Genomic DNA, 18009 nt, shown 5'->3' with positions numbered 1-18009 from the left:
TGGCTGTCAGTCTCATTGCCATTCTTTCACTGACAACTCATTTTTTCTCTCTTGTTTTTGTCCCCAGAGCATGCTGTGTATTGTTTGCCAGCTGTGAAAGTCTTTTATCTCACCTTCACTTCCTCAACACTTTCTCCTACTGTTTCAAAAAGGCCATGACTTCTTGAGGACACTAAGCACATTTTCTTAAAATTTTGTTATTTGTAGCAAATGCTTTTCAGATATGTACTTTTCTTCTGAGTGTGATTTTGCCAGGTAAAAATGAGAGGGGAGACATGGTAGGCAAAGGGAAAGGCATGTGCCCAATGACAGAGGAGGGAGAGCTTGTGCATGGGGTGAGGCTGGGTGTGCTGTGCAGGGCTAGTGATCAGACTCGGCCTGAAGAGAGGTGTGGTCATGCTGGGTATTAAGGATGACAGGGGAAAGCCTGGAAGACAGATGCAGTGGTCTGAGGGTGGGTGGGTAGTGAGAGCTTGGACAGGCCAGAGAGAAGGGACCCACAGGGAGGCTCTTCTCACCAATCTGACACATTCAAGTGTGTTCAACGAGCTTTGGCCTCAGATATTTTCTCAAACCAGGTTCACAGACCAAGTGAACATTTCCAGATTTGTGTGAGATGACAGAGAACAGGGAGGTCTGGAGGTGATGGCAAGATGAAAGGAATAGAAGGAAAAAAAGAGAGGGGATAATGAAGAGAGAGACAAGAAAGGAGGAAGAAACCAGGGGAGCTAGGGGCCTGGGCAAAGGAGCTTAGAGTCGCCTCCCCTGGAAGCACTGTGGGGCCTGTGGAGAGTGGGCTACCTGGAGTGGGTAACTGTGTCCGTGGGTTTCTGACTCTGCAGGGGGGTTTGCAAACCCTGGGAAATCCTGGCATCCTTCCCCAAAGGCTACGAAATGATCATGGACTACCTGCTCCAGAGGCTGACTCCACACCGGAGACCAAAGGACCAGGAGCCCAGCCACAGGACAGAGATCTCACCAGTGATTGTATGGAAAGGCCAGCAGAGGGGGGCCGGGGTGGGGAAGGGGACTCCCTGCTGTCCTGTCCTCGGCTGCCTTGGGCTCTTTGGCTTTGACCTTTTAGGTATCAGTGTTTGGTAGAACACTCTTGGAGTTGGGTTGCAGGGAGGGTTTTCAAGTTAACTTTGCTTTGTCAGAGAGGTAGAAGAACTGGATTTCCCAGCTCCTCTTTAACTCTCAAAGATGGTAAGAGACTAAAACAACCACCATGATTAGAAGAGCGCTTTAAAACAATGACATTCTAGAAATTGCCCTTTATTTTTCTGGCTCACACTAATTTAGTCTTCACTTGCTCTAGCAGCATGGGTTTTACTGGGCAAGTCTGTCATGGTGATGGGTTGTGGAAAGAGATTTCCTGGTGACAGGACCTATGAGTTGAAGATATGATAAAGCCTCACTCTCCTCCTCCCTCCAAGGCCACCAGGGCCATCCATGAGCTTCTGCTGGAACCCAGTCGGCGGATGGAGGTGCAGTCCTTCTTCTCCTCCTTGTTCATGGCCCTGCTGTTCCAGATCTCCTTTTTAGTGGTTGAAGGGGACGCTGAAATAAGCCAGGATCAGCAACACATAGCTGAATGGATGGACCCTATAAGGTACCTTTGGTGTTTTCTAGTGATTATGCTCCAGGGACCATCAGCTTAGCACCTTCGCCTGACTTGGTGTCAGCCTGCTGGGCCTGAATACCCTGTGTACACCCTCCTGCCAGAGCATTTAACATGTTCCCCATGCGTCATTTCAAGAAGTCTCCCTGGGCTTAAAAAAATTATATTTTATTGTTTTATTTTTTTTAGAGACAGGGTCTTGCTATTTTGCCCAAGCTGGTCTTGAACTCCTGGCCTCAAGCCATCCTCTTCTCTCAGCCTCCTGTGTTGCTGGGAATACAGGTGTGAGTCTAGCTGTCTGGACTTTTTAGGAAAGACTCCTTCTTTAAACCTGGCCTACTGGGCTGATGCAGAGATTCTGCACCAAAATGAGATCAATACTGTGGACAAAACACACATCTGAGTCCACAGACCTGGATTGCATTCCCTACCGTTCTGCTGGCTCCCTGTGTCACCTTGCAGATGCCACATCTCTCTTGGCCTCAGCTGCTTCGCTTGTAAAATATTAGCTTGGGTCTCTGGGGGCTGTCCCACCACCAGCAGTTCATGATCCTGAGAAAGCTTTGGGAGTCAGGCAGGTGGCCGGTGAGGGAGAGGGACGCAGATGGTGAATGACTTCCTATCTGTTTTTGGCCCTTTCTCCAGTTCTACCGTGGAGGCCCTGAAGACCTTGATTCGAAGTTCTGGGTATGGGGACTATGTGTCTTCTATTCAGAGACATGGGGGCTGGGGGCTGCTCGTCAATCCTGAAAGACACTATGACGGAGTCACTCTGCTGGCCAGGTGAGCTGCACCTGGGTCCACGGCTGGAGGGCCGTCCATTCACTTGGCCCTCTCCTGCAGCCCAGGCCTCATCTGAACACTGTGCTCTTGTTGGTAGGTCCCTGGTCATCAATAACTGTTGGCACAACCGCCCCCTCTTCAGCTCCATCATCAGGTTCCTCCAGGACCCAGACTGCAAGAATCACTTAACGGCCCTTGTGTTCCTGACAGAGGTGACTGGCTCTTGGCGGGAGGGGGGCAGGTGAGGGTGATCCCTCTGTGAGACAGCCACGCCCAACAGACACCTCCCAGGAAGGCCACTGATTCACTGCTAGGAAGGGTTGGGGGACATGGCTAATGGCACTTGATTTGGTTACCTTGAGCTGGGGGCTTTGGTGCCTCCTTGAATCTCATGGCAGTTTGACTCTGCCCTGACTTTACAGAACAACACAGCTCTCTCCTTCAACCACCTCAGCCTTGAGCAGCCTTTTAAAATTCATCCTTGCTTAGCATCCCTGATTGACTCAATATAATTCAGCCACCTGACAGAAAAAAATAGGAAATTTAGAAAATATGGAAAAGTATATAAAAAGTTATAAAACCATCACTAAGCATAATCCCCAGAGGAAACCATATTCATTCAGGTTTTTGCCTGTATACAGGTGTGTGTGTGCGTGTGTGATAGTTGAAATCATTTTCTACTAATATTCTGTATCCTGTTCTATTCAAGTATCTGTCTATGTCATTACATGTTCTTTGTAACATACATTTTTAAATTTTGTTTTATTTTATTTTTTGAGACAGGGTCTCACTTTCTTGGCCAGGCTGGAGTGCAGTGGTGTGATCATGGCTCACTGCAGCCTCCATCTCCTGTTCTCAAGTGATTCTCCCACCTCAGCCTTCTGAGTAGTGAGGTCTACAGGCATGTAGCACCACGCTTGGCTAATTAAAAAAAAATTTTTTTTTTAATATAGAGGAGGGGTCTCACTATACTGCCCAGGCTGGTCTTGAACTCCTGGGCTCAAGTGATCCTCCCATCTTGGCCTCCCAAAATGCTGGGATTACAGTTGTAAGCCACCATGCCTGGCCTATAAACATAAATGTTAATGGTGATATAATGATTCATCACAAAGATGATCTGTAATTTATTCGACATTCTGTTTCCAATTTTACACGATTATAAATAACACTTTAATGAACATCTCTGTGAAAGTTTTTGCCCATATTACAGATTATTTCCTTAACTATTGAATACAATAAGTGGAACTATTGGTTCAAAAAATATGAATGTCTTCTATAACTTTTAACAATAATGCCAAATTGCTTTCCAGTAGAGCTGTACCAATTTAGACTTACACCAACAGTGTATGGGAGAATTTCAGAGTTTCTGACCCACTACAGCTTTAAATGGGATCCTTTCAAAATCAAGCCACCTGTTTTTTTTTTTTTTTTTTAACAGGGGCTGGACTACTTTTGAACATAACCACAGAGATAGAAGATAATACATTACTAATACTAGGATGTAAACAGATATTATCCCAGTTTGTCATCGTGTGCCCTTATGTGGATTACAGGACATTGGTGTCTTGTTGGAAGGTGTCCACTGCTAGAAGCTGATCTGTACATGTTGGTATGGGGTGCTGAGATACACATTCAAGGATATATGTCACGTTGGCAGAACTTCTGCTTGGTGTGGGAATGAGACATGTAGGATGCCGAACCCTGACTGGAAGGGGATGGCTTAGTCCAGTGGATCTCAATAATTTATGAACTTCATACCTCGGGGAGGCTGTTTAAAATGCAGATTCCTAGGCCCTGTCCCCAGAGACTTGGATTCAGGAAGTCTGGGGTAAGGCCAAGAAGCCTTTTATGCTGGTGGCGTTTTTTTTTTTTTTTTTTTTTTTTTGAGATGGAGTCTCTCTGTCACCTAGGTTGGAGTGCAGTGGCATGATCTCGGCTCACTGCAACTTTTGCTTCCCAGGTCTAGCAATTCTCCTGCCTCAGCCTCCTGAGTAGCTGGGACTACAGGCACGCACCACCACGCCCAGCTAATTTTTGTATTTTTAGTAGAGAGGGGGTTTCACTATGTTGGCCAGGCTGGTCTCGAACTTGTGGTCTCAAGGGATCTGCCTGCCTTGGACTCCTCTCCCAAAGTGCTGGGATTACAGGCATGAGCCATTGTGCCCACCCTCCAGAAGTCTTCATTTTCTTTTTTTCTTTCTTTCTTTCTTTTTTTTTTTTTGAGACAGAGTCTTGCTCTGTTGCCCAGGCTGGAGTACAATGGTACGACCTTGGCTCACTGCAGCCTCTGCCTCCTGGGTTCAAGTGACTCTCCTGCCTCAGCCTCCCGAGTAGCTGGGACTACAGCCATGCTCCACCATGCCCGACTAATTTTTGTATTTTTAATAGAGACAGGGTTTCACCATGTTGGCCAGGCTGGTCTCAAACTCCTGACCTCAGGTGATCCACCTCCCTTGGCTTCCCAAAGTGATGGGATTACAGACGTGAGCAACCACATCCAGACGACGTCTTAATTTTCTAAAAGTACTCCAGTGGTTGCTGTGCCACAGGAAATGCTTGGACCCAGCTTTGGGAAACAGTACAAGGCACAAGCCTTGGACAGGAGGCCACCATGAGATAGCTGACACTCTCTTTAGAGCAGTAATTCGGAACCCTGGCTGCGTATCAGTATCCTCCCGGGAGGTTTCAAAAATGCTAATGCCAAGTCCCCACCCCACCCCTCACTCTCTGTCAGATTTTTCTATTTGAATCGATCTAGGATGGGGTCTAGGCATCAGTTTGTTTTAGAAGCTCCCAGGTTTAAAGGGATGCTCTAAAATACAGCTAGGATTGAGAATCACTCTAGAAGTTCCCCCAAGTGTCTGATACCCAGCTGAAACAAGGGGACACATGATAGAGCATTTGCTCTTCTGCCACCCTGATTGGGGTTTCAGGCTGACAACGGGGGGGGGAAGTCAACATGCTTGGGAAGAGGCTGGAAGGGGCACCCCAGTAGCGAGATGGGTGAACCCCATTCTTAGCAATCAGAGGGAGAAGCAGTAGATTCTGAAGTGGAAAGCCAATGGGGTTTTAGGTACCAGGTAAGTAAGTAGGTCAAGATCTGTTAAGTGAGAGACCATGGCTAAGAAAGCTTTCTAATATTTCACAGCCTTTGTCACTCCCTGTTTGTTGCTTCGTTATCTTTATTCATTTCCTTGAGATGATCACAAGTAGAAATATTTAAAACAGAAAAGGTCGTGTGCTTTTCTTCAGTGTACTCAAGAAACAGCAGAGCTCTGTTATTTTAATTCTCTCTAATTCTGTGAAAAGGGCGTTATTTACCTCTATTTTGTAGAGAACGAAAGTGAGGCTCAGAGAATTTAAGAAGTTACTCACTCAACTAGAGAGTAAATTAGGGCGGATCTGCCTGACTGCCAATCAAAGACAGATGAAAACTGCTGAGATGTTAATGAAGACTTCTTTACCATTAGTAACAGGTAAATGTACATTCATATGTGCATGCATACACGCGCAATAAAGCAAGTACATATATTTTAAATGTATCTGATTGACTTTTGGCTTTTTAAATGTTATTTTATTATTTAAAAGATATTTTCTATATCACAAGTCATCAAGCAATAAATGTGATTTAAAATAATCTATATACACATATAATACGAATAAGCAAATTAAACCATGCAAACTGATTATTTATTTATTTTATTTTATTTTTTGAGATGGAGTTTTGCTCTTGTTGCCCAGGTTGGAGTGTAATGGCGCAACCTCAGCTCACTGCAACCTCCACCTCCCGGGTTCAAGCAATTCTCCTGCCTCAGCCTCCAGAATAGCTGGGATTACAGGTGCCTGCCACCACACCCAGCTAATTTTTTGTATTTTTAGTAAAGACAGGGTTTCACCGTTGGCCAGGCTGGTCTCAAACTCCTAACCTTAGGTGATCCACCTGCCTCAGCCTCCCAAAGTGTTGGGATTACAGGTGTGAGCCACTACGCCCAGCTTATTTATTTATTTATTTATTTATTTATTTATTTATTTATTTTTGAGAAGGAGTATCGCTCTGTTGCCCAGGCTGGAGTGCAATGGCATGATCTTGGCTCACTGCAACCTCTGCCTTCCGGGTTCAAGTGATTCTCCTGCCTCAGCCTCCTGAGTAGCTGGGATTACAGATGCCTGCCACCACACCTGGCTAATTTTTGTATTTTTAGTAGAGACAGGGTTTTGCCATGTTGACCAGGCTGGTCTCCACTTCTGACCTCAAGTGGTCCGCAAACTGATTTTTTAAATGCAGTCTTTTTTTTCCTCTTCTACTTTTGCCTTCTCCCCTCCTACCACATTAAGTCTATACCTCCACCTCTTCATCTCCCAAGTATCTCAGATGCAAGCAACCAAGTATGTATCCTTCTGCATGCTCAAATAATCACACACACATAATAGATGTTGACAGATTGTTTTCCAAAGAAGCACTAACAATTCACATTTATCTCAGGGAAGCGTGAGAGAGCGGTTTCTCTCTATCTCTTCCAACAACAAAGCTTAACTCTTTTTAGATGTTTGTCCTCTTGGCAGGTATAAAGCAGGGGTGTCCAATCTTTTGGCTTCCCTGGGCCATATTGGAAGAAGAATTGTCTTGGGCCACACATAAAATACACTAACACTAATGGTAGGTGATGAGCTAAAAAAAAAAAAAAATCGCAAAAACCTCATAATGTTTTAAGAAAGTTTACAAATTTGTGTTGGGCCACATTCAAAGCTGTCCAGGGCTGCATGGGGCCTGTGGGATGTGCGCTGGACAGACTTGGTGTAAAGCAGTATCTCATTGCTGCTCTGGTTTGCATCTCCCTGGCTCCTATTGATTTTGAACATTCTGCATATAATTTTGTGATTTGGATTTGCCTTTCTGTGAATTCCTTCCCATGTCCTTTGCCCATTGTCCTATTGAATTGTTTGGCTTTTTCTTGTCTACAAGGCTGATTTAACTCCTGATTTTCCATTTGCATGACCACATGTTTTTCCATTGCAATGTTTTCCATCACGTGCATGCTAGTCTATCCTTAAACAGAGTGCATGCCAGGCTGGTTTATCCAAGTGAATGTACTGATATGTGTAAGTCTGAGCCAGCCTAGCTGTGCAGACTCAAGGTGTCCATCTGGCATGTTCATTCCAAAGCATGTGCACTTAGAGCAGGAGTTCCCAACCCTGGACACATATTCATATGTCCAGGAGAACTTACACTAATACTTGGGTGCCAACTCAGTCCAATTAACTCAGAATCTTGGGGGTGATGTGGGGTCCAAGAATCAGCATTTTTAATAGCTTTGCAGGTGACACTAACATGCAGCCAAGGCTGACTGCCTTGGAGTCAGCATCGCTTTTCAATATCACCCAGCAGAGCCTGGAGTCCCCAGTGCTGTTGAATGATCATTACAAGGATTTCTTTCTTTTTCTTTTCTTTTCTTTCTTTTCTTTTCTTCTCTTCTTTCTCTTCTCTTCTCTTCTCTTCTCTTCTTTCTTTCTTTCTCTCTCTCTCTCTCTTTCTTTCTTTCTTTCTCTTTTCTTTTCTTTTCTTTTTTTTGGGTGAGGCAGAGTTTCACTCTTGTTGCCCAGGCTGGAGTGCAATGACACAATCTTGGCTCACTGCAACCTCCGCCTCCTAGGTTCAAGCGATCCTCCTGCCTCAGCCTCCCAAGTAGCTGGGATTACAGGCATGTGCCACCACACCCGGCTAATTTTGTATTTTTAGTAGAGATGGAGTTTCTCTATGGTGGTCAGGCTGGTCTCGAACTCCCGACCTCAGGTGGTCCGTCTGCCTCGGCCTCCCAAAGTGCTGGGATTACACGCATGAGCCACTGCACCTGGCCGACAATGATTTCTTAATAATTCTCCTTTTTCCCCCTCCCTTTTAAAAAATTATTATTCTAGGGGACTGTATTTGACTTTTCTCTTTTGCTTTTTCAGCACGTCAGTAAATCTGACTAATACATGCTTTGCAGTGTTCTTCAAGGTCATCCTTTCTGCATTCCCACTACCCTGGCCTAGTCCAGACCCTTATTATCTGTGCTTGAAGCAATTATTTTAACTTTTTTTAGAGACAGGGAGTCTCGCTATGTTGCCCAGGCTGGTCCCCAACTCCTGGCTTTAAGTGATTGTCCTGCCTCAACCTCCAGAGTAGTTGGGATTACAGGTGTGAGCCACCACACCCGACTGGAGCAACTCCAAAAGATAACATGCTGGTCTCTCTCCTCCTAGGACCTTCTGTCAACCCAACACATTTCCCACACCCAACATTTCTTCATTTCTTTTTTTTTTTTTTTGAGACGGAGTCTCGCTCTGTCACCCCTTGCAGTGGCGCGATCTCGGCTCACTGCAAACTCCGCCTCCCGGGTTCACACCATTCTCCTGCCTCAGCCTCTCCGAGTAGCTGGGACTACAGGCGCCCACCACCACGCCCGGCTAATTTTTTTTGTGTTTTTAGTAGAGACGGGGTTTCACGGTGGTCTCGATCTCCTGACCTCATGATCCGCCCGCCTCGGCCTCCCAAAGTGCTGGGATTACAAGCGTGAGCCACTGCGCCTGGCCCCCACACCCAACATTTCTTGCCAATGAGATCCTCCCCTGGAGTCGGGTCAGCACCCAGTTGCCCTTCCCTCAACTACATTACGCTTAGCTTATCCCTACATTTCGCCCTTGTTTTGCTATACCCACCTTTTCCCGTTAAACACACACATGGTTATGTTCCCCTCCCAACTGCTCATTGAAGTTCTCTTTATTCAAGTTCAGCTCAAGTTTTACCTCTTTTTTTTTTTTTTAATTAAAAAAAATTTTTTCTGGAGACAAATTTTTGCTCTTGTCCCCCAGGCTGGAGTGCAATAGCATGATCTTGGCTCACTGCAACCTCCACCTCCTGGGTTCAAGCGATTCTCCTGCCTCAGCCTCCCTAGTAGTTGGGATTACAGGCGCCTGCCACCATGCCCAGCTAATTTTTTTATTTTTAGTAGGGATGGGGTTTCACCATGTTGGCCATGCTGGTCTCGAACTCCTGACCTCAGGTGATTCGCCCACCTCGGCCTCCCAAAGTGCTGGGATTACAGGCGTGAGCCACCGCGCCTGGCCAAGTTCTACCTCTTTCATAATCTTTTCCTGGATGAATCAACACCTGTTTATAATAATTTTTTACTTGCTTTTAATTTGTGTAGTATTGTTATTGCCTTGAAGTGTTCACTAGGTGGTTCATGTACCTAAGTCTTAACTCTCCAGCTGAATTGCTAGGATCTTTGAGGGCAGAGTGCATTTCTTACTTTTATCTCCTGCAGTTTCCCTTATCAAAAATGCTTAATGGGGCTGGATGTGGTGGCTCACACCTGTAATCCCAGCACTTTGGGAGGTTAAATGGGTGAATCACCTGAGGTCAGGAGTTTGAGACCAGCCTGGCCAACATGGTGAAACCCCCTCTCTACAAAAAATACAAAATTAGCTGGGTATGGTGACACATGCCTGTGGTCCCAGCTGCTCGGGAGGCTGAGGCAGGAGAATCGCTTGAACCCAGGAGGTGGAGGTTGCAGTGAGCCGAGATCGTGCCACTGCACTCCAGCCTGGGCGACAGAGGGAGACTCCATCTGAACAACAACAACAAAAATGCTTAAGGGGCCAGGTTTGTGGTGGCTCATGCCTGTAATCCCAGCACTTTGGGAGGCTAAGGTGGGTGGATCACCTGAGGTCAGGAGTTCAAGATCAGACTGGTCAACATTCTGAAACCCCATCTCAACTAAAAAATACAAAAACTAGCTGGGCGTGGTGGCACATGCCTGTAGTCCCAGCTACTCAGGAGGCTGAGGCAGGAGAATTGCTTGAACCCAGGAGGCAGAGGTTGCAGTGAGCCGAGATCATACCACCGCTCCAGCTGGGCGACAGAGCAAGACTCCGTCTCAAAAAAAAAAATGCTTAAGGAAAACTTGGAGAATGAATAAATGACTTCTGGGATGACAGGTGCAAATTCACCCTTTAAGTTTTGGCCTCTACCAATTCTAAACCCTTAAGAACATTTCCCTACTAGTGAGTAGGAACCTAGTCCAAAGTCATTGAGGATTCTTTTTTCTCCTTGCCCACCTGTCTTTCTTGGTCTCCCTTCTCCAGCTGCTTCAGTGCCCAGATGTGGCAGCCTCAGTGGATGACTTCACCACCCGCATTCTGGCAAACTGGTTCAAGAGTGAGGAGCCAGCCACAGTGAAGCCATTGCTGCAGATGCTAGAGGTCTTTGCGAAGCATGAAAACATGGTAAAATGGGGCAGGGGCTAAGGGTGTGTGCTCAGGAGATGTAACCAGGAGAAGGAACATCTGGTGTGTCCAGTTATAGATAGGGTGGGACACACTCTTGGGATCAAAGAGAGCAAATCCTCATGAGGCCAGTACACCACAGACAGGAGTTGGGGCTTGAGCCATTCATGATTTCTCCTTCCCAGGAAAGGTCTCCTGAGGAAGTTTTTTCATGGGTCATTTTAGAGAATAGACCAAGCTAACCCCAGGATCTCACACATCATCCAGGTCCCCTGGAGATTGCTGTCATCATCAGGGATGAGAAGCGCAATGGCGATGGAAACTTACGGTGTAGTGGGAGGAGGGGGCCTCCTCTGTTTTCTCCCCTTTTCTCATGATGGACACAAGGTACCTCCCCAAATGTCCTCCTGGGCAGCTCACTCCGATGGCTACCCAGATGCTGGGCCAGTCCCAGCTCTGGAATGAAAAAGCAGTAGAGTGTAGCTCTCAATTGTGGGGCTGAATTGACTTGAAATGAGAATTCCTTGGCTTGGCAGGAGTCATTTCCCCAGCTCCCCATTCCCTGAGCCACTGCCGCCCGCAGGTGAGGCGGCTCCGAATCCTCCAGCCCTATGTGCTGAACTGCTGCTACTCCTCGAACAGCGACATAGTACTGGAGACTTTGCTGGTGCTGAAGAATCTCCTGAGCCACCTCACCTGGCAGCACTCCTCCTCCTTCCTGATCCAGCTCACCTTCACGCTGGTGCCCTTCTTTGAGGAGGTGAAGGCCTCTCTGGGGTCATTTTCTTTCTCTAGGCATCTGTAAAATAAGGGAGTTGGCCGGGTGTGGTGGTTCACACCTGTAATCCCAGCACATTGGGAGGCCGAGGCAGTGGATCACATGAGGCCAGGAGTTCAAGATCAGCCTGGGCAACATAGTGAGACCCTGTTCTAACAACAACAACAACAACAACAAATTAGCTGAGTCTGGTGGTATGCGCTTGTGGCCCCAGCTATTTGGGAGGCTGAGGCAGGAGGATCGCTTGAGCCCAGGAGGTCAAGGGTGCAAGTGAGCTGTGATCGTGCCATGCACTCCAGCCTGGGCGACAGAGTGAGACCCTGTCTCAAACAAAACAAAACAAAACAAAACAAAACCCCTCACAGAGTTGGCAGAATGATTCAAGGTCCTTCACCTTGAATACGATACTGTTCTGTAGGGACTTGATTGCTCCTGCCCTCCTTTTATCTTTCTGAAGGGGTGAGATGGAGCGAGAGAACAGAGCACAGCAGGCGGGGATCAGAGCAGGTCATTTGAGGGAGTGAATGGACACGGGAATGTGGGGTTGGCGGGGGTGGAGCTCAGGGACCTGATTGCTTCTGCTTCCCCACGCATGGGTGTCTTCTCTCCCAGGTGTCAGAGCATCTGCGGTTGGCAGCCTTTGAGATCTATGGGAGTCTCTTGGCCAAGGTCAAGAAGAGGGGCCTTGTCTTCCCCTTGAAGCACCAGATCCTCAACTTGCTAGTTCCCCTGGTGCTCCACCTGAGGGACGTGAATACAGACATGGCTCTGGTGAGAGGCCAGGCGTTGGAGCCTGGTCTTCAGTCCCCGTTTTCATGGGAGGTAAATGCTAAGCATGTCGAGTGCTTAGGCACGGCTGTGGCAGTACTGGATGGTGCTGAAGGAGTCAACTAGTCTCTGACTTTGCAGAATTTTAGTGAGAGACTAGAGATGAACAGATGCTTGCACTTAAGTTTTTTTTTATTTTTTATTTTTATACTTTAAGTTTTAGGGTACATGTGCACAACGTGCAGGTTTGTTACATATGTATACATGTGCCATGTTGGTGTGCTGCACCCATTCATTAACTGGTCATTTAACAGTAGGTATATCTCCTAATGCTATCCCTCCCCCCTCCCCCCACCCCACAACAGGCCCCGGTGTGTGATGTTCCCCTTCCTGTGTCCATGGCTTGCACTAAAGTTTTCTCCAGCTTCTGGCTCCATCCGGTTGGCCACTGACTCCCAGTGGAATACTGTGGGTGTTTCTCCTGGGAGGAAAGTCTCATCGACAGGCAGCAGTCCCTCTCTCTGCCTCCCTGCCTGTGGCTCCAGGGGCCCCCTCTCCATGCTGCTCTTTGCATACTCTCTGCCTGTGAATAGAGACAGAGCTCCCTGGGTCAGGAAGACCCTGTGGGAGGCAGTGTGGTGGGCGGAATAGAGAGGGCCTGGAACTGGCCTTCATTTTGGAATGAATGAGTCCAGCTTTGAGCCCAGGAGACCCAGGAACGTGAACTGCAGCTTGAACACTTGAAGACTGGCTGACTTACTCTGTGACAGGACACCTTGTTTCCACAGAGCAGGCTATTCTGCCATCACTGAGGCCTCTTAGGCGCATCTGAGGCCGGCTGGGCAAGCGATTGAATGGGGATATTATCTTTGCGCGGGGGAGTCCCACCGGCGAACTCAGCCGTGGTATTCCTGACAGAGCCAGCCCTGATTTAGAACAGTGACCACCCAGTTGGGGGATTAAGACTTTGGGGAAATTTGTTTTCAGAGAGATTGTTTTGTGGGGCAGTGAGGGTGGGCGGGGGGGCGGCGGCGTGGGAAGCCATGTCGCTGGTGAATAAGGCTCTGAGCTGGATAGTTCCAGTGCTCTGGGTCGCAGTTTCACACCACAACAATTGGGAAAATTGATAGAACTGTAATTTTTAAACTTCTTATTAGTGGGAAAAGGGGGTTGTAAGTAGAGCCAAGCTGCCTGGAACCCTGCCTTTTTCCTAAGCCCTGGATCCCTGTCGATTCACCAGCGTTTCCATCCCATCGAGGCTGAATGTGATGCTGCTTGTCTCTGTTCTTTGCACCCCTCCGTGTCCCTGCCCAGTGCCACTCCCCAGCTCCTCATGCTGAGTCTCCTTGTCTCCCAGATCTGCCGGTCTGCCCTCTGCCACACAGCTGCCGTGCTGGGCTGGTCAAAGCTGAAAGCAGTATTTGCAGAGAAAGATATGTGGAACATTCTTGGAGCCCTGGTAAGCCAGCAGCTTGCTCACTGTCTGCCCCTAGGCGAGGGAGGGAGGCATCCCCAGCGGTCTAGGTCCTTTTCCTGCAGCTCTGGGGTTTGCAGCAGTAGTGGCAGTGGCAGCAGCAACAGTTCAACGATGAGATACTCATTAAGCACCTACTTTATGCTCAGCACCTAGATATGGTTCCTGCCCTCCTCTTGTTTCCTGTCTGAATTGGGGGGCTAGGCACACAAGTAGACAATCCCAGAATACTTTGGGAAAGGCAAAGGAGGGGTACCCAGCACAGTCTGGGAGTTGAAGGAAGGCTTCCTGGAGGAGGTGTCATCTTCAGAAGGAGAAATAGAAGGCAGAGTAACACTTAGGCAAAGGGACAGAATCAACAGTGCAGGCCAAGGTGATGCTGTACACAGGGGTGTGGAGCAAAGCACTCACTCTGTTCCAGGGACTTTGCACACATTATCTGGTATGATTTGATCTTCACAACTATCCTGAGAAATAAGGGCAGAAGGGCCTGGTGTGTGGGGAGCTATTAATGTAAGTGCCTTGGAATCATTAGAGCAGGGGCAGAAAAGGCAAATTCTTACAAGGCCATGCAGGAAACACTAACCAGAGATCAGACTGGGTGGGCCTGGAGGAGAGATGTAGGCCCCAAGGCCCAGCACAGGCAGCCTGCTCAGCATGGCCAGAAACCACACACCATTATCACAGCACACATTTAGTGACACCGCCTTTACTCTGCTAAAGTGAAGTCCATAAATAATATCCTCTACCTTTGCATATTTCCAAAATAAGTAATATAATGCCCTAATGCCAAAGGAGAAGTGAAAGTAATCCACAACAAAATAATCTGTATGAATATATGGAACACAATATAGCATAACACAATATAATAATAGAAAATAAATACTATATGTAAATGCTTGGGCCAAGTTACTTTATTTTTATTTATTTATTTATTTATTTGAGACAGAGTCTCGCTCTGAAGCCCAGGTTGGAGTGCAGTGGCGCGATCTCAGATCACTGCAACCTCCGCCTCCCGGATTCAAGCGATTCTCCTGTCTCAGGCTCCCGAGTAGCTGGGATTACAGGTGCTTGCCACCAGGCCCGGCTAATTTTTGTATTTTTAGTAGAGACGGGGTTTCCTTTTTTTTGAGACGGGGTTTCATCATGTTGACCAGGCTGGTCTCAAACTCCTGACCTCAGGTGACCCGCCCACCTCAGCCTCCCAAAGTGCTGGAATTATAGGTGTGAGCCACTACGCCCTGCCAGGGCCCAGTTACTTTAGAAGAAAATGATGTACATGAATCCTTGCCCCTCTCCATAGAATCAATGTGAATGGATCTGCTACAAATGCAGAATGATATAGGAGTCGGAGACTCATACCACAAGAAGGGTCACTGTTGGTGATGGGACTTCCAAAACGATTATATTAATAGCTCCCCCCACACCAGGAAAGTCTGATTAGACCAGAAAGTCTGATGACTTTCTGAACAAGATGAAGTATAGTCTTTGATGTCTATTGCAGATGCATTCCTAGAAAATCCAGTATGTAGTTGAACTGTGAAAAAGTTCTCCGTTATCTAAAAAAGCCAATTTCTAGGCATGGATTATTATAAGTAGGTTTTTGATAGACACAAATGTGTAATGGGATATTAGAAACTGGTGTAACCCCACTCATCATTTTGAAAACCATAAACATCCCCCAGTTCCATAATTCCCTCCACACAGTACAGTCCCCAGTTGAGAACCCACCAATTGTTTCTAGGAAAGTGGCTCAGGGTTGTTAAGAGAAGCAGGAAATCCATGCCGGGTGCGGTGGCTCATGCCTGTGATCCCAGCACTTTGAGAGGCCAAGGTGGCTGGGTCACCTGGGAACAGGAGTTTGAAACAGCCTGGCCAACATAGGGAAAACCTGACTCTACTAAAAATACAAAAATTAGCCAGGCGAGGTGGTGGACGCGTGTAATCCCAGTTACTCGGGAGGCTGAGGTGGGAGAATCGCTTGAACCCAGGAGGCGGAGGTTGCAGTGAGCTGAGATCAAGCCACTGCACTCCAGCCTGGGTGACAGAGCAAGACTCTGTCTCAAAAAAAAAAAAAAAAAAAAAAATTAAAAAAGAAAGCAGGAAATCCTGATTGGGGTGAAATTTCCCCATTAATGTTGGCAAATAATTTAAAATGTAAAATGCTGCATAGATCAAACAAAAAAAAAATCTTCAGGCTAGGCTTTGCTCATGGACTGTCAGTGTGCAGTCCGGTCTGGGCAGGAGACACCAAGCAGGAAGCAGGAGGCTGGGCCACATTGTGCCGTGCAGGTTTGGGCCCAGTGAGGAGCAGGACTTGAGGCTGTAGGCAAGGGGAGTTGTTGAAGCGTTTTAAGCAAGTGCGTAGCATGGTTAGAGGGCTGTGCATTTCACACAAATCACCCAAGCTACAGATCAGAGAAATGTTCCCAAGGGACGGAATTGGAGCCTGTGCTGGAGAGTGTCTGGGGAGAAATGATGAAGTCAAGAAGACAAAGGCATGGGCGGGATTAGCTAGTTGTGGAGATTGATTCGATGTGAACTGTGAAAGTAAAAGTTGCCTCTTGGCTTCTGACATGGGTGAATGCTGGTGTCCTGGACTGAGGTCAGAAATAGAGAGGGAGGAACAGGTGTGGAGGGGAAGGTGGTGGCTTGATTTTGTGCATGTTGAGCTTGTAAAATCTGTGAGAACGCTAGTAGATCTATTCCATTGGAAGTTAGATATGTATCACTGAAGCTTGGAGAACAGGGCTGTGTTTGGTGAACCCTGAGCATACCATTGGGTGGTAGATGGAGATTGCAACCCTAAGCCCAGATATGCTCTCCTAAGGAAATTGTGTGGTGGGAGGAGCATATAAGTCAACACTGAGATTCCAGGAGACATCAGTTCCAAGGATCCCACAGAGGAGACTAGAAAAGGAAACCAGGCAGAAAGTCAAAGGAGGACAACAAGAGAGGAGGGTCATGGTCATCTAGGAAGGACCATGACCAGTTTCAGGAAGCAGTCAAGGGTACAAAAACCCAAGGGTTTCTCGGGTAACTTCAAAAGATGGGAGAGATGAGCAGGCAGGCTAGGCTCAGCCTCCCAACCTCCTTCAATCCCAGCAGCCCCACTTCTCCTTCTCTTTCTCCTTCTCCTTCTTTTTTGGTAGAGACAGGGTCTTGCCATGTTGCCCAGGCTGGTCTCCAACTCCTGAGCTTAAGTGATCCTCCTGCCTTGGCCTTCCAAAGTGCTGGGATTACAGGCGTGGGCCACCATACCTGCCCCTCCACCCCTTCTGTTACTTTGGGATATTGGGTTTCCAGTTAAGATTTCTTTTTGAAGAAAAGATCCTGCCAAAAGAAGCTAGGAAAAACCATGGATGTAGCCTTCTGTTTTAAGAACTTAGACTGCAGAGTGAAAGAAGAGAGTTAGGATTGGAGCCAGGAAGGAGATGCAGGAGACGGGGTTTGGGTTAGTGATTGCTGCAAAGGGAAGGACACATCATCCTTTGAACCTTCAAGGATGGAAGTCTGATGAATGCAGAAGGGGCTGCATTCCTAGGCAGGCGATGGAAGGTATGAAAACACGTAATTACATGCAGCACTGCTAGGGTGTTATTTTTATTTATTTACTTTAAATATTTTATTTATTTATTTATTTATTTATTTATTTATTTATTTATTTATTTATTTTGGACAGTCTGGCTCTGTCGCCCAGGCTGGAGTGCAGTGGTGCGTTTCTCAGCTCACTGCAACCTCCGCCTCCTAGATTCAAGTGATTCTCCTTCCTCAGCCTCCTGAGTAGCTGGGTCTACAGGCACGTGCCACCAAACCTGGCTAATTTTTTGTATTTTAGTAGACACCATTTCACCATGTTGCCCAGGCTGGTGTTGAACTCCTGAGTTCAGGCGATCTGCCTGCCTTGGCCCTCCGAAAGTGCTGGGATTATAGGCGTGAGCCACTGCGCCCGGCCTATTTTAAGAATTTTAGATTCGGGGTATGGGTGCTGGTTTGTTACTTGGGTATATTGTGTGATGCTGAGGTTTGTGCTTCTAATGTTCTCATCCCCAAGGAGTGAACATAGGCCATAGGTAGTTTTTCAACTATTGCCCCATTCCCTTCCTCCTCTTTTTTGGAATTCTCAGTGTTTATTGTTCCCATCTTTGTGTTCATATGACTAAGGCTCTGCTTAAACAGAATGCTGTAGGCATGATCTTTTGCAACGTAAAGCATATGACCTTGAGATTGAAGATTTAAACTAAGAAATAAACAATTATGCAATAGGGTTCACTCTATTGTTGGGAGTAGGAGAAAAAAATGTATGAGCCAAACAGT

General features: G+C 47.1%; 1 protein-coding gene across 1 annotated transcript in view; it reads left to right on the top strand.

The window, feature by feature from the left end:
- The window catches only part of LOC100581926 (maestro heat-like repeat-containing protein family member 7), a 52067-nt gene that overhangs the window by 32183 nt on the left and 1875 nt on the right, over nucleotides 1-18009 (top strand). The window contains exons 12-20 of the mRNA XM_030819399.1: nucleotides 843-987; nucleotides 1437-1612; nucleotides 2267-2404; nucleotides 2502-2616; nucleotides 10532-10672; nucleotides 10940-11059; nucleotides 11256-11432; nucleotides 12063-12272; nucleotides 13576-13677. Of these exons, the coding sequence (XP_030675259.1) occupies nucleotides 843-987; nucleotides 1437-1612; nucleotides 2267-2404; nucleotides 2502-2616; nucleotides 10532-10672; nucleotides 10940-11059; nucleotides 11256-11432; nucleotides 12063-12272; nucleotides 13576-13677 (1324 nt within the window). The remainder of the gene's footprint in view (nucleotides 1-842; nucleotides 988-1436; nucleotides 1613-2266; nucleotides 2405-2501; nucleotides 2617-10531; nucleotides 10673-10939; nucleotides 11060-11255; nucleotides 11433-12062; nucleotides 12273-13575; nucleotides 13678-18009) is intronic.

Source organism: Nomascus leucogenys, chromosome 9 (genome assembly GCF_006542625.1).
Source record: "Nomascus leucogenys isolate Asia chromosome 9, Asia_NLE_v1, whole genome shotgun sequence".
Taxonomy (NCBI): domain Eukaryota; kingdom Metazoa; phylum Chordata; class Mammalia; order Primates; family Hylobatidae; genus Nomascus; species Nomascus leucogenys.
Note: the sequence above shows the minus strand (reverse complement) of the source record. Positions and strands in the feature narration are given on the sequence as shown.